This window comes from Punica granatum, chromosome 6 (genome assembly GCF_007655135.1).
Source record: "Punica granatum isolate Tunisia-2019 chromosome 6, ASM765513v2, whole genome shotgun sequence".
Taxonomy (NCBI): domain Eukaryota; kingdom Viridiplantae; phylum Streptophyta; class Magnoliopsida; order Myrtales; family Lythraceae; genus Punica; species Punica granatum.
In genome coordinates, this window is record NC_045132.1 from 26,734,890 (window position 1) to 26,750,894 (window position 16,005).

General features: G+C 42.0%; 1 protein-coding gene across 1 annotated transcript; it reads right to left on the bottom strand.

Annotated features, from left to right (window-relative positions):
- Nucleotides 1-13,155: 13,155 nt before the first annotated feature.
- Nucleotides 13,156-15,390, bottom strand: LOC116210153 (shugoshin-1). The gene is made up of 9 exons (XM_031543976.1): nucleotides 15,033-15,390; nucleotides 14,897-14,934; nucleotides 14,634-14,742; nucleotides 14,498-14,521; nucleotides 14,344-14,412; nucleotides 14,171-14,212; nucleotides 13,971-14,082; nucleotides 13,831-13,891; nucleotides 13,156-13,731 (listed from the first exon to the last, which is right to left on the bottom strand). Exons 1-9 carry the CDS (start codon nucleotides 15,204-15,206, stop codon nucleotides 13,446-13,448), a joined length of 915 nt encoding a protein of 304 aa, XP_031399836.1. The 5' UTR covers nucleotides 15,207-15,390; the 3' UTR covers nucleotides 13,156-13,445.
- Nucleotides 15,391-16,005: the final 615 nt, after the last annotated feature.

The following is a 16,005-nucleotide window of genomic DNA, read 5'->3' on the forward strand; positions in this document are numbered from 1 at the left end:
ATCTTCATTCTTGATGAAACCAAACTCTTTGATTGCATCATCAAAACGAAGATTCCAGCTCCTAGAAGCTTGCTTCAGCCCATAAATAGACCGTTGTAGCTTACAAACCTTTCCGGCACTATGTGGATCGACAAAACCCTCAGGTTGTGTCATATACACATCCTCGAGGAGCTTCCCGTTCAGGAAAGCAGTTTTGACATCCATTTGCCAGATCTCATAATCATAATAAGCTGCAATTGCAAGCAAGATCCTTATGGATTTAAGCATAGCCACCGGGGAAAAAGTTTCGTCATAGTCAACACCATGAACTTGTCTGAAACCTTTTGCCACATGTCGGCCCTTAAAGGTAATCACATTACCGTCCATGTCAGTCTTCTTCTTGAAGACCCACTTACACCCAATGGGTTTTGCCCCTTCAGGTGGATCAACCAAAGTCCATACTTGGTTAGTGTACATGGACTCCATCTCAGATCTCATGGCCACCAGCCATTTCTCAGAGTCAGGGCCTATTACGGCTTCCGCATAGGTTGTAGGCTCATCATCATCTATGAGCAATACGTCATTGTTTTGAGTCACGAGAAATCCATATCTCTCGGGCTCATGACGTATCCTACTAGACCTGCGAGACTCCTGTGTCACATGTGCAGAAGATTGTGCCACAACACCTTGTGGTACTTGTTTTGCAACATTACCCGTCGATTGGTCAATGTCATTTTGTGGTAGAATTTCCCCAAGTTCTAATTTCCTCCCACTAGTTCCTTTGGAGAAAAACTCTTTCTCAAGAAATACCGCAGTTCGAGCGACAAACACTTTGCTCTCGATGGGATTATAGAAATAGTATCCTCGAGTTTCCTTAGGATACCCCACAAAGTAACATTTGTCCGATTTAGGGCCAAGCTTATCCGAAGACAATCTCTTCACATAAGCTTCGCAACCCCATATCTTTAGAAAAGACATCTTGGGACGCTTCCCATACCACATCTCATATGGTGTCTTTTCAACTGATTTCGACGGAGCATTGTTTAATATGAGAGCAGTTGTCTGTAGAGCATATCCCCAGAAGGAGTCAGGTAAGTTTGCATGACTCATCAAAGATCGAACCATATCTAATAAAGTTCGATTCCTCCTCTCTGCTACACCATTCCACTGTGGTGTTCCAGGTGGAGTCAGTTGAGATAAAATCCCACACTGTTTAAGATAGTCAGCGAACTCATAGCTCAAATATTCACCTCCTCGATCTGATCGAAGAACTTTAATATTCTTACCCAACTGATTCTCCACTTCATTCTTAAATTCTTTGAACTTTTCAAAGGATTCAGATTTGTGTTTCATCAAATACACATATCCAAATCTACTGAAATCATCAGTAAATGTAATGAAGTAAAGATACCCACCTCTAGCAAGCTTGTTCACTGGTCCACATACATCGGTATGTATGAGAGCCAGATGATCAGTAGCTCGCTCACCTTTTCTGGTAAAGGGGCCTTAGTCATTTTCCCCATTAAGCAAGGTTCGCATGTCTCGATCGATTCTAAATCAAACGAGTCCAGTAATCCATCCTTATGGAGTCTAGAGATGCGATTCTCGCTAATATGGCCTAAACGACAATGCCATAGGTAAGTCGGGTTCGAATCATTAGATTTGAGCCGTTTGGTTTCCACATTATAAATAGGCGTATCTAGATCAAGAACATACAGACCATTACTTAAATGTGCACTGCCATAATATACATCATTCATGTACATATAACAACACTTGTTCTTGATAGTGAAACAAAATCCCTTCTTGTCCAAACAAGAAACAGATATTATGTTTCTACTAATAGCAGGTACATAATAACAGTCGTTAAGATCTAATACTAGCTCAGTAGGCAAAACTAGGTGATAAGTCCCTACAGTTAATGTAGCAACTCTTGCTCCATTTCCAACTCGTAGGTCCACCTCGCCCTTTGCTAACAATCTACTGTCCCTTAGGTCCTGCATATTTCCACAAATATGAGCACCACACCCGGTATCTAATACCCAAGATGTAGAAGTAGTAGATACATTGATCTCTATAACATGGATACCTGAAGTGGAAGTCTCACTTCCCTTCTTCTTCTTCAACTCCTCTAAGTATACCTTACAATTCCGCTTCCAATGTCCAGTGTTGCCACAATGGAAGCAATAATCATCCTTCGCCACCTTGGCTTTAGGTTTCAACGCACCCAAGTCAAACTTGGATGCACCTTTAGCCTTCTTGCCTTTACTCTTGCCCTTGCCCTTTCTTTTGGTCCCTTGGACCATTAGAACGGACATCCCCTTGCTGATATCATGCTCAGCTGTTCTCAACATGTTAAGTAGTTCAGGCAATGGTTTATTGTAGTCATTCATATTATAGCTCATAATGAACTGACTATAACTGCTGGGCAGCGACTGTAGGACTAAATCTGTGGCCAACTCTTGACCCAGAGGAAATCCCAGTCGTCCTAGAATCTCGACGTACCCAATCATCTTGAGTACATGAAGACCCACCGGGCTACCCTCAGTCAACCTTGCCTGAAAAAGTGCTTTAGAGATCTCGAATCTCTCATGTCGGGCCTGCTCTTGATAGAGCTGCCTGAGATGCACAATCATATCGTACGCCTTCATGTTCTCGTGTTGCTTTTGAAGCTCCGAGTTCATGGTGACTAACATGAGACATCCGACGTTTACGGCATCATCATGATGCTTACTATAAGCATCTTTCTCAGCTTGGGGGGCATCGTCAGGTGGTGGCGCAAGAAGAGGTTGCTCTAAGACATATAGCTTCTTTTCTTGGGTGAGAACAATTCTCAAGTTTCGATACCAACCAAGGAAATTATTCCCTGACAGTTTGTCCTTATCAAGGATGGATCGCAAACAGAAAATACTAGAAGTGCTCCCTGCCATGGTAACTACCACAAAAATATGCAAAATAAGTATTATGACACTACAATATTTAATGAGGACGGGCCAATCAGCTCAACATCTAAAGAAATGTCCGTTACTGGGCCATCTTTGTCCGTTCTCCTTACAGGTTGTTCAGTCTCATCATCAACTACATGAACATCATAAACTACTTGAGCCATAGCCACTGCCGACAACCTGTTCGACGAAATGCCTCACTGAGTACAATCCGAAGTTTCCTTCTCCGGTCGTCTCCAGTCTGGTCGTTCAGTCTCCAGTGTTGTCTTCCTGTCGGTGGTTCCGTCTCTGCTTTAGTCTGGTCGTTCTCTTTCCAGTGTTCGGGAGCTCGATTTTGCTGCTTCTGCGTGCAAGTAAGGTGTTCGATGATATGCTCATGAGAAGTGTGCACTTGTGGAATAGTCGTCCCCTGATTCCTGCTTGCTTGCTTCCTGCCTGCCTGATTCCTGGTTACGCCGCTGAGAGGCCTGTGGGAGGCCAAATCTTCACCAGCAATGGCGGAATCGGCTCCTCAATCAGTAACAAATGGTGTCCAGAGTCTTCCGCAACCCATCTCCGGTGAGAAATTGGCACCGAAAGGGCCATTAAACTGGAGAAAAGTTTTTCCAAAGGTAAACCAAAATCTTGAGTACTTTGAAGGAGTCGACCACTGTAATGTAAAACCTCCATCGGAGATCCTGCAGATGGGACTCGACCAATGGTGCTACACTCTTGTTGGTCGATTCTTGGGCAAGACTCCCGAATTTGGAAAGATTGCTGCTGTTGTAAACGGTTTATGGGGTAAACAAGGGAAGGTTACGGTTAGCACCATGGGCTCCCTATTTATTTTCCAGTTTCCTAATGAGGATGTCATGACATGGGTTCTAGAAGCAGGACCGTGGCATGTAGAGCGCAATTTTCTGATCTTGCAAAAATGGAGTCCGACTTTCACTGAAGAGGAACTGAGTTTGAAGAAGATGCCGATGTGGGCCCAATTGCGGAGAATTCCCCTTCAGTACTTCCATCCTAAAGGCATCAGCTTTTTAGCAAGTGCGATTGGTAAACCACTCTACATGGATAGAGCTACTGCCCTACGCTCGAGACTGGATTATGCTAAAGTATGTATAGAAATTGACTTTGGGAAGAAAATTCCAAGTGTTTTGAATGTTGATTTGGGAAATGAACACACAGTAGAGGTTCTTGTGGACACCCCATGGCTGCCTGAGAAGTGTGACAAATGCAAAGTTTTCGGTCACAGTTGCAGCAACCCATCTGCAGCCACTCCAGCAATACTGACACCAACCCCTGTGGAAGGGAGTTCTCCTCGGGCTGGTGAAAAAGCTGATGCTGAACGTGCTGAACTGTCCCCTCCTGATGCTGGAATGCTCGCTGGACAGGGAGTTTGCGAGTTGGAGGTCCCCAACTCTATTACTCCCACTCCCCCCCTTGCATCAGAGCAAGGAAAAGTGGCTGAATGGAGTGACTTGCACGGGGACAATATCGAAGTCCCTTCCAAAGGAGAGTCCTCACAGGTGAATAGCAAGCAAGTTCTCTTAGAAGATGTGAAGTCTCGTTCTGATGCGATCAGCTCAGATGATGAGCTGGAGGTATCCTCGCGTCGGGGAGTTACAACACAGAATCAGAGCATTACAGTGGAGGAGGTGAAATCAACCCAGAAAGTTCAAGGCAAAAGGAAACCTAGAACGGGCAAGGGAGGTAAACCTCCTAAATTACTATCATGATAATTACCTCTTGGAATGTTAGAGGGATAAATGACCCTCTGAAACAGAAAATGGTCTTTAAGTTTGCGAAGGAACACGATATAGGGATTTTTGCTCTCATTGAGACACGGGTAAAGGAAAACAATTGTCTAAAGATAGTGAATAAATGGAAGGGCTGGTTGTTGATGGAAAATTATCAGCATGCCCATAATGGCAGATTGTGGATTCTGATACGAGAGGACTTGCAGGTGCAATTCCTTAGCAAAACTAGTCAATATATCCATTTATTGGTAAATGTTCCCAAAGGAGTTGGTTGGGTTGCTTTGACTTTTGTTTATGCTTCAAATGACTTGTCGGAAAGAAGGGTGTTATGGCATGATCTGCAGACTTTAACAGTGGGTATGAGGTATAGTTGGATGTTGATGGGTGATTTCAATGCAATTAAAGAATTAGAAGAGGCCAAAGTAGTTGGGAGGGAAATTGTTGTTGATCAAAGTATAAGAGAATTTGCAGACTTCATTAGCACATCGGAGCTTAAGGATCACCCCTATACCGGCTGTTTTTTCACATGGAGCAACAAAAGACAGGAGGGGTTTCAAGCTAGGAAGATTGACAGAGCGTTGGTTAATGACTTATGGTTTCAACGGGATATTGCCTCAACAGTGGAATTTCTTTCTCCCGGAATTTCTGATCATAGTCCTATCATGTTGAGATTTGGTGCCAAAGAGAATGCGGGCCCAAAGCCTTTTAAGTTTTTCCATTTCTGGACTGAGCATCCAGAGTACTTGAAACTTGTGGAACGTGTGTGGATGGAGGTCCAGGAAGGTAATCCTATGGCAGTGCTTTACAAGAAATTGAGGAATCTAAAGAGACATCTGAAAGATTTCAATAGATCTTACTTTGGGGATGTGCATGCTAAAGTTGACGCCTTGCAAACTCAACTCGCTCAGATCCAAACTGAAATTCTTGAAAGTAATTGCATGTCTTCTGAAATTATGGAAAAGGAAATCGCTATAAGGGTTGAGCTATTAGAAGCCATGGATAAAGAGGAGAAGCTACTGAGACAAAAGTCAAGGGTGGCATGGTTAAAAGCGGGGGATCAGAACACTTCTTTCTTTCATAAGGCAGTGAAGATAAGAAATGCAAGAACCTCCATTCGAGTACTCTACACTAACTCAGGTTCCAAGCTGGAAGATATACATCAAATAAAAGCGGAAGCAGTCAACTTTTACCAAAGCCTTCTAGGAGAAAAGGATGCAAGTGTAGCGGGCACCTCTGCGACGCAACTTTCTTCTATTCTCAAAAAGAAGATCTCTCAGGCTCAACAACAACTGCTTGTGTCTCCTATCACAGAAGAGGAAATCAAATCAGCTCTGTTCTCAATGGGAAATGATAAATCACCTGGCCCAGACGGCTTCACGGTGTATTTTTATAAGCATGCTTGGAGAATTGTTCATAAAGACTTCTTTGCTGCTGTACAACATTACTTTTCGACAGGCGAGCTGCGCAGAGAGGTGAATTCTACAATATTAGCACTTGTCCCTAAGAAGGAGAAAGCTGATCGCATGAAGGACTTCCGCCCTATCTCATGCTGCAATGTGGTGTATAAATGCATTACCAAGGTGATCACCAACAGAATGAAAGGGGTCCTTCCTGATGTTATAAGCCTAAACCAGACAGCTTTTGTGCAGGGCAGGAGAATATCTGACAATGTCTTGCTTGCTCATGAGCTTGTAAGAAACTACCATAGACAAGGAATAACCCCCCGTTGCGCTATCAAAATTGACCTAATGAAAGCCTTTGACTCCTTGAACTGGGATTTTATTCTTAACTGTTTGAAGGTCATGGGATTTCCCCTATCATTTCTCAGATGGATCAAGGGATGTATTACCTCTCCTTACTTTTCAGTGGCTGTCAATGGCTCCTTATGTGGTTACTTTGCCGGCCAAAGGGGATTGCGACAAGGTGACCCCCTATCACCCTATTTGTTTGTTATTGCAATGGAGGTCTTCTCAAAGCTTTTGGACACTGCTGCAGACGAAGGCAGAATCGGCTTCCATCCTAGATGTAAGTCTATCAAGCTCACCCATCTCTGCTTTGCTGATGATCTATTCTTGTTCACAAACGGGTCCAAAGAGTCTCTTGTTGCCATTCTGGAAGTGTTGAACACCTTTTACAACTGGTCTGGGCTCAAGCTGAACCCTGAGAAATCTGAAATCTTCACGGGAGGCATCACTGAGGAAGGCATCTCTATATTGGTGAATAGCTCGGGTTTTAAGAAAGGTACTCTTCCTGTGAGATACTTGGGGCTCCCTCTTGTCTCGGGCAAGCTTTCCACGAAGAACTGCGAGGCTCTTACTGAGAGAATCCTAAAACGTATAAGGAGTTGGTCTGTGAAACACTTGTCTTACGCGGGACGAGTACAGTTGATCAATTCAGTACTTTTCAGCATGGCCAGCTACTGGTGTATCCACTTCATTCTTCCCAAGAAAGTCATAAAGTTGGTGCAGCAGAAGTGCAGATCCTTCCTCTGGAAAGGCCTTGAGCAGCATATAGGAGGAGGAAAGCTCGGCTGGGAAACTCTATGTCTTCCAAAGTCTGATGGAGGACTCGGTATCAAGGACCTAACCCTGTGGAATAAGGTATGCGTACTCAAAAACCTTTGGTCTCTCCTCGTGCGTTCAGGGTCTCTTTGGGTGGCCTGGGTTGCTAAATATTTAATCAAAGACCGAAGTATTTGGTCTTTAAGGATACCTGGTGATTGTTCTTGGAACTGGAGAAAACTTCTGCAGCTGAGGACTTTGATGTCTCCCTATATCCGCTATTGTGTTGGCCCTGGTACGAATGTATCTTTCTGGTATGACAAGTGGTTACCGGTCGGTTCTTTAATAAACTATTGCACCAGGGGGCTCCAGTGCTTTCCGTCGATTAGGGAGCACGCAACAGTTAGTTCGATTCTGGTTGATGGATGCTGGCATTGGCCTAGAAGCTCGGATCTGCAAGCTGGCCTGCTCCGTGATCTCGCTAATGCAATTCAACTCTCTGATCGTGATAGGGTCACATGGACGGCTCACAAATCCGAGACATTTTCTGTTGCTAGTGCGTGGAAATGCTTTAGTCCCAGAAGCCAGAAGATGGAATGGAGGAACGCAATCTGGTTTGAGGGGCAGTTTCCTCGATCCTCTTTCATTAGCTGGCTTTGTATTCATAATAGATTGAGTACAAAAGATAGGCTTATGAGTTGGAGAATCTCGATTACTGCACCCGAATGCGAATTCTGTAGTTTGGAATTGGAGACCCGAAATCACCTCTTTTTTGAATGCCCTATCACCCAAGGGATTTGGAGAAGTTTATTAGACCGTGTTGGAATGAACAAACACAATGTCGACTGGAATACGGAACTTTGCTGGGTCTCCTCTCTCCGTGGAAAGAAGCTGGATATTATTTGTCTTAAACTTCTCTGGACTCACTACATTTACTGCATCTGGAGGGAGAGGAACGCCAGGCTCTACCGGAATCAAGTCTCGCCTCCAACAATTATAATACGAAGGATCTTCTCGGATGTGAAAGCAAAGTTGTCTGTTCTCCCTCGATTCTCATGCAAAATTGCACACTCTATCATTGCGAGGCATATGTTTCACCATTTTGATACTGCAACTAGTTGACTTGGGAGTAGCTCTTGGGTGTTTTTTATTTTACTCCGTATAGAGGAAAATGGTATTGGTTTCTGATGTAAATTCATCTGTTATCAATGAAGTTTCATCATTTATCCAAAAAAAATATTTAATGAGGACTTTATTAAATATTGCTCCCACTATTTATATCAAATCAATGACCCTGAACATTGATTCAGAGAATATCATTCTCATAGTAGTTCAAGATCCATATCTCACCAAGCTCTGAGTCAGCGAGGGCTGATTCACCCAAAACTGACTATTTAGATAGGGAACTCACTTTCCCAATTGCATCACATGCAACTCTTGATTAGTTGGGTGAATAACTCCTTTATTCAAATCTATCTTGTAGATCGATGCCCAACTACATGCCTCTAAACTCCTAATCCTATTAGGCTTGCTCAGTTAAGTCCGGCCCACTGGTAAACACCACGTCTTACTAGGATAGATGAGGGCATCCTGCGAGAGTAAGGTCTACACACTCATCGATCTTGGTCTTGACTAGCGTTACACGGTGGAAGGATAAGGACTTAATATTTTGAGGGATTTTATTAACATTTAATCGATCTCACCATACACTATTATGTAACAATTACATAATAGTCCACACGCATAACTATTATACTAACACAACTAGGACATTGTCCATGTCTAACAGTCATGCACCGCAAATATCAAACATAATCACACCAGTACCAAGCATAAAATCATATTTTATGCTATTATCTACTCGGATTCTAACTAGCTAGTCTCTGATACCAATTGCTAGTTCCACGGGGCGCAACGGAAGCGAAAAAGGAACAGAAATTCAAAATTCCCTACTCGTGAAACTAATTCCAAGACCTACTAGAAGAATAAGAGTAAATAAAAGCGTACCTGGAATATTTAAAATTGTCGACCGAGCGTCCCACGCGTGACGCCTCTACCGGTATCCACACCGACTTTGTCGACGACTCTTCGAGATCGGCGATGCTAGCGGCCAACACTCAAAAGAAACACCGATGCGACACCCGAAATTTTCAGACTAATAGACCTAATTTGAATTGAACAATTCAACCCAAATATATATACTTTATATGCATACACATATATGCACGCACACATATATGTCTCAGCACATATAAATATATACGTGTGTTTTATATCTTTTTACTTTTCTACATCTCACAGCCATATATATCTACATATATATAAGCATATGAATGGTTAAAATTTTCTAATCCCACCGGTGTGGGATTTTGAAAAATTAGCTCTCCATGAGCCATGTGTATAGCTAAGTGTTATCATACAATTGGCCCATGTTTCTTTCTATAATTGGCTCCAAGTGGTTCCATAAAAAATAGCCACTTAGCACACCATTAAATCTAATAAATTGGGTATAATTAATCGACAAATTTAATCTCATTAAATATCCGATTAATTGGTCGCATCTTAAATCATCTAATCTTTATTAGACAATTTTGTTGTTTCAAAATATCTCGTCAATTTAGTCGTAGTGTGTGACCCTTTAAGTTCTCAATTACGTTGACAGTAATATCGAAATCTCTATTTCAATATTACAAACAGTGAGCGGCATCTAGCAATGCATCACTGTTACTCAAGTAATTGAAAAGTCAATTTCTCGACGAACCTCGTGACCTATATTACCGTGTAATATAATCTATTGTCCTCTATATCTCTATTGAGCCCAAGGCATGGTCGATGACATCCTTGTATGGCTCAATATCTCTCTTTCTTGGTTTACCGGGTAAGTCTATCAGAACAAATGAGTTCGATATCGCTATATCGACTCATTTGGGTATGCATACACTTTTAGACTTAACCACCAAGTGGCTATGAGATATCGCTCCCGTTTCGTAGGAGGGACAAATCCTATCTTGGTCACTCTCATTCTTTTCCATGCTTTGTGGCATACCCAATAACTATCTTTATAACCAGCCTGTTACGGTGGCGTTTGACAGTATCAAAATATACGACATTACATGTAGGAATCCATGGTGACCTCAAGTCAAAGGACCATTACACTATAGTCACTTTGAGATATGCTAATGACAGTCACGTAACAACCCATGTAGCAATCTCATGGCGGATCGTCCAATACACATTACTCTTAATGTATACATGTGGTGTGATTTGATATCTCCATATCCATGACCTGTGAGACTTGGTCATCAATTAACACCCACACTAGTCTAACCGTATTATCATTGTCCTAATTAACGATAATACTTTGACTATGGACATTTAGGAATAATGTTCGGTAATTATAGGATCTCACAATCAAGTCACACTTGATGCCTATTGAACATACTATTCCAAGGACATTATTGTGTAAAATCATATTTAGCTCAATCTACACAATAACAGAAATGCCTCGTTTTATAATGAAATAGATATCATATTACAGAACTGATTATAGATTGCCTCTAGGGCATACACCAATTCCCAACAAGTAGACTGCCGGAGAATCATCCCATGAGAGGAGGTCCTGCGAAGATACCGCAAAATTCGCTTAGCTGCTTGGAGATGGACCGTCTGGAGTGCATGCATGAATTGGCTGACCAGGTTGACTGCAAAACAGATGTTAGGCCGAGTAATGGTAATGTATTGAAGAGCACTAACCATGCTCTAATACTCAATAGGGTCATTTAATAATTCCCCATCACTCAATGAAAGATTAGTACGGGATGGTAAAGGTGTCTTAACCACAGTCGATCTCTCCATACCAAAACAAGCTAGAATATCAAAAATGTATTTTTGCTGAGAAAGAAAGAGCGTATTATGTGATCGTTTCACCTAGACTCCGAGAAAGTAGTGCAGATGACCAAGATCTTTCATAGCAAATTTAGCATAAAGAATGCTAATGAACCGATCAAGAAAAGAGGAAGAACTCTCAGTTAATATGATATCATCACCATACAATAATAAGAGAATAGTGTGCTGGCCATTACGATAAATGAATAGAGACAAGTCGACTGGAGTGAAGACAAATCCAAGAGAATCTAGAAAAGTACTGAATCGTGTGAACCAAGCCCTGAAAGCCTGTTTTAGACCATAAAGAAATTTATGTAGATGAAATAAATGATTAGGAAACAGTGGACGAACAAAGCCAAGAGGTTGTATCATGTATACTTACTCCTGAAGATTGCCCTGAAGAAAAGCATTTTGACGTCAAGCTGGCGAATACCCCAAGAAGAGGAGGAAGCTAGTGATAATATAAGACGAATGGTAGAGGGTTTTACCACTGAACTCAACGTGTCATGGTAGTGAATACCTAGTTATTAGCGGAAGCCTTGAGCTACCAGCCGAGCCTTGTAACTGTCAATAGACCCATCTTCCCGATATTTTACCTTGAATTTTCATGTGCTCCCAACCATATTAATCCCAGGGTTTTGTGGCACCATGCTCCATATTCCATTCTGAATTAGAGTAATGAATTCTTCTGCCATGGCATTTCGCCAGTTGGGGTCCTTTGCAACCTGCGAGTAGCCAATCAGTTCTATGACCTGTTAAAAGAGGTAGTGACCAGCGAAAATTTGGGATTTGACCAGTCTCTTAAAATTGCCGGAACAAATGAATAGCCGAGATTCGATATTTTTATGCGGTTTGCTCTCGAGGTTCGAAGGAACAAGGGCAACCCCTTTACGTCTTATCGAGTTTCAATTCGCTAGCTTATGTCGACACTTTCCATTCGAGAGGTTGATTTAGTAGGTATAAGGTGGTTGAATTTATGCAACAGAAACATTGTGCAATGCATGCAGCTTGAACTTTATGGATTAAAAGAATATTTGCTTGGTGCAAAAAGTAGATTAGCTCTTTAGAGCTCTCAATGATGATATTACGTGATGATCCCATCCTCAAATACAAGTAATTTTGATCCTCTCTATAGGTCTATAGTTTATATACAAATATTGATTTTTTTCATCATTTCTGAATGACGTTACTGAGACTGTACACGTTCGGTACAAAACCAATGAAGGACAAGAAATTGCCTAACTTTTTTCCTTTTTTTTTTCTTTTTTTTTCCTGTCGACAGCACATGATTGAGATGGGCGTGGTAGGGCGATGGAGATCATGATGATGATGATGGTGGTGGTCATCACTATCATAGAATAGGGTTAGGATCTAGTGCTAATATTTGTCAAGGGCCCACGCGGTTTATACCTAAATGCATCTTAGCTCATATATCTCTCTGTTGAGTAAAATTATAACTGTTTGACTGCTTAATGCTTATATGCTCTTTGAGTCACATCAACACTGCAGACATTCGCACATTTTATATATATTCCCTTAAGAGACAAATAGTTGGCTGCTACTAAAACATGGAACAGACATACGCGGTTTCCACTGATCATGGCGTGTGTTTAATCTAAAGATGTAGAGTTTCCGTCTATTAACAAAGTCTGCTAAATTGTTATTAGTTTTCCAGCATGTGAAGACTATCGGTTGAAAAATGTCATTCTTCCCCTTGACCTTGTCATATGAAAAGTATTCTCGAGATCCGGGTCGGACTCAAAGTGTCTAACGAAACATTATCTCGCAACGAGATGCAACTTTCACGACAACGATAAATTTGCGGGATAGCACGCATCAAAACCGACTATTTCGTAGTAGTTTTAAATTTTCCCATTATTACTGCAATATATAACATTGTGCTCTGCACCATTTTTACGTTCTTTGATGAATAATGATCGGCTGGCAGTATGGATTGCACAGAACCGTGGATTGGACTCTGATTTGGAATCCCAGAACTGAAGTTCGTTCAACTTTGGGTCGAGTGAGCTGATTTTGGGCTTCAAAGTGATGACCTGTGAATTTTCGGCCCAAATCTCATGATTACTTTGAATTCATGCAGTAGAACTGAAAGCTGTCTTCATTAGCCCCATTATAAGTTGGGAAAGGTTGCACGATAAGGCAGGTCTAACCAGACCAGACTCGACCAAAAGTCGGGATGAAGAAGAATGTAGACGAAGATTTTGATGAATATGAAATTGATCGTTAAAATGATAAAACAAGAAGTTAAGTTGCCACAACTTCTGGGAGCAAAAGCACTGCTAGTTGCTACTGATCCACTCACTTAGGTGCTACACGCAATGTCACGCCGGAGTTATCAATAGTTGTCTGCGTGTTGCATTCGTTTTCCGTTCTCATTCCACTCTCCGCATCTTTACATTCAGCGGAGGCTCTTTGTAGGACTGAACTTTCTCAGCTGCTCTCCTCAGAGGTCTTGCTACCGAAGATCTTCTGTCTTCATCGGCCCCGGATGAAGCATCATTTTCTTTATCTTCCTTCATAGATGACTGATCAGAAGAACTTGGACCTGCTTCTGGATGGGTAGTTATCGGGAATTTGGCTTCTTCTATCTCGAACAAGTTCTCTGCAGGCTCCCTCTCCTGTGACATGAACCTCGCTGATTGCCTTCTCAAGCATCGCCTGGCAGTAGCAGAACAAAAAAGAATGATACACAAATCTTGCAAAACATTTCAGAGGATAAAAGCAATTACAAAATAAGAATTCTACTGCGGCCCGAACCTTTTTTTTTCTGCCTTCTCCTTCTCCAAGTCTTGCTTGTTTGTACTGGGAACTCCCATTGCTGCAGAAAATTTTGAGATTAGTCGGTGAATTTAGCAAAGAAGGAGAAATGAAGATGGAGAATTGCATCAGTTGGTTACATTGACTTCTCTGATGGTGCCTTCTGTTCCGGCTTGGAGCTTGTTTTTGTTTATCATTTGGTTTGTGGACAGATTCTCCCGCTTTCTCCTTCCCCTCCACTGCCTCCGCCTCCTTCAAGCAAGAAATTAAAATGTAAGCATCCGAGAAAAGACTTACAGGAAATTTAGGAACTAGCAAATAGTCGAGACCGAAAACTCACAATGTGACCGTTCTCCACTACATTCTTTTCCACCATGTTCCTCTGCAGCAGGGAAAGATTCTAATATCAAATCCCTTGACAAGTATGAGCGGACCGGACCTTATATGATGAGTTCCAAACTTTGCAGTTGGACGGGTGATTCGACATCTCAAACAAGACTATTAGAGCATTACCTCAACCTCCAATTTCTTTGCCTTGAGCAAGGCTTCCTTGCATGCTAGTTCGTGCTGAAATGCCTTAAGCTGAAAGAAGTATTCGACTTTTAAGCAATCGGCCGACTCAATTTTGAGAGAAATTCTCCTGGGAAATGACAGAATTCGAGATTACCTTATCCTTTGCTAGGTTGAGCTCCTGCAAAGTTTAGGGCGATTTTGATGAGACCCAGTGGAAAGTGTAAGTAAGATCAACATCTGGTAAATGGCATTGTTTGCGTAAAGGTAATGATGAGAGAAATTTGACGAACCGCTAACATCTGGCTGTTGGTTTGAGCGAGATTCCAGTTCTGAAGCTGTGTCTTCTGGTAACTGATTCTCAGTCTTTGCAGCTCCGCTCCGCTCAATTCAATGATTTTGCTGTTCAATCGAGTTAAAGAGATAACCGATTTTCCGATTCTTCATTCATTTCTATTTCTAGTCTAATCCACACTCAAAATTGCATTTCTATTTCTTTATACGAATTTATTATTTCTTAGGCAAACATTTTCCGACATTGCATTCAGAAGGATACTTTCTCTCTTCAACAAGCTTCACCAATGCCCCGTTCTCCTGGTCAAATTGAGACAACAATTTTAATTATTCCTTCGGGTAACTCGAAATGATCATGCCCAAGCAAAGAAATCAAAGAGAACAGGCTGGGATCTTACCTGAATGAGTTGGTCTACATTGTCTTTCGTGATCTCCGAGGAAAACGGCACCGGCTTAAGACCTTCGCTTGGGATCTTGTTGTGTACCAATGGAGAATTCGTGATATCAGACAAACGCTTTCTTACTATCTTGCCGAAAGAGGCTCTCTTCGCCGCCCTAACTTCCCCCTTCATGTCGACCGGAAATCGCAAAGAACCCTCTCAAGAATTCACTTCAGGAACTTCAGACCGTGAAGGCGTTGGAAGGGTCGGTAAACTGAATACTGCAACCAGAGAGGGAGAGAGGGAGGGGGAGAGAGAGAGAGAGAGAGGGGTTAGGAATGGGAATGGAGATGAGCAATCTGGAAAAGAAGAGGGAGTAGGTTCGAAATGAGGTTCGGCGATCTAACGGCAATCCGAAGCGAACAGTAGGAAAGGAAGGTTATTGGGAGGAGCCGAGCCTGAGATTCAAATGAGCAACGGTCGGCCACAAAGATCGAATCGAAATTCTAGTTCTTTCCAACTTGGTTGCCGGAATGGGCCTGGGCAGCCCCAAATGGGCCAAAGTTTGGTATGGCCCACCAACCAAGCCTACCAGTATCAGCTGGGTGATACCATTGATTACCATTTGCTTGCTAGTTGCAGCCACTTCCATCCTAAGAGCCCCCATGTCTGGGCCACATCCATCTTATCGAATTATCCGCGACACAAGACATGCCTCACCTCTGGTATGAAATCACTACATAAAATATGCGATTATATTGCATAGCGATCCTTTTCGATTTCTTGTCCACGGTGACATAAAAGGGTGAGTGAAATATGAAAAATGCTAAACTCTCCTAAATTATGCCTCTTAAAAATCTTTCTAATTTAAGATTTCACTCGTATCAATTGAATAGTCATTAGATATTGTGTAAATTATGACTCGTGTCATTGTAAATGGAATTTTAAATTACGAAAATTTTAAAATGATTATTAAGGGAATATAGCAATA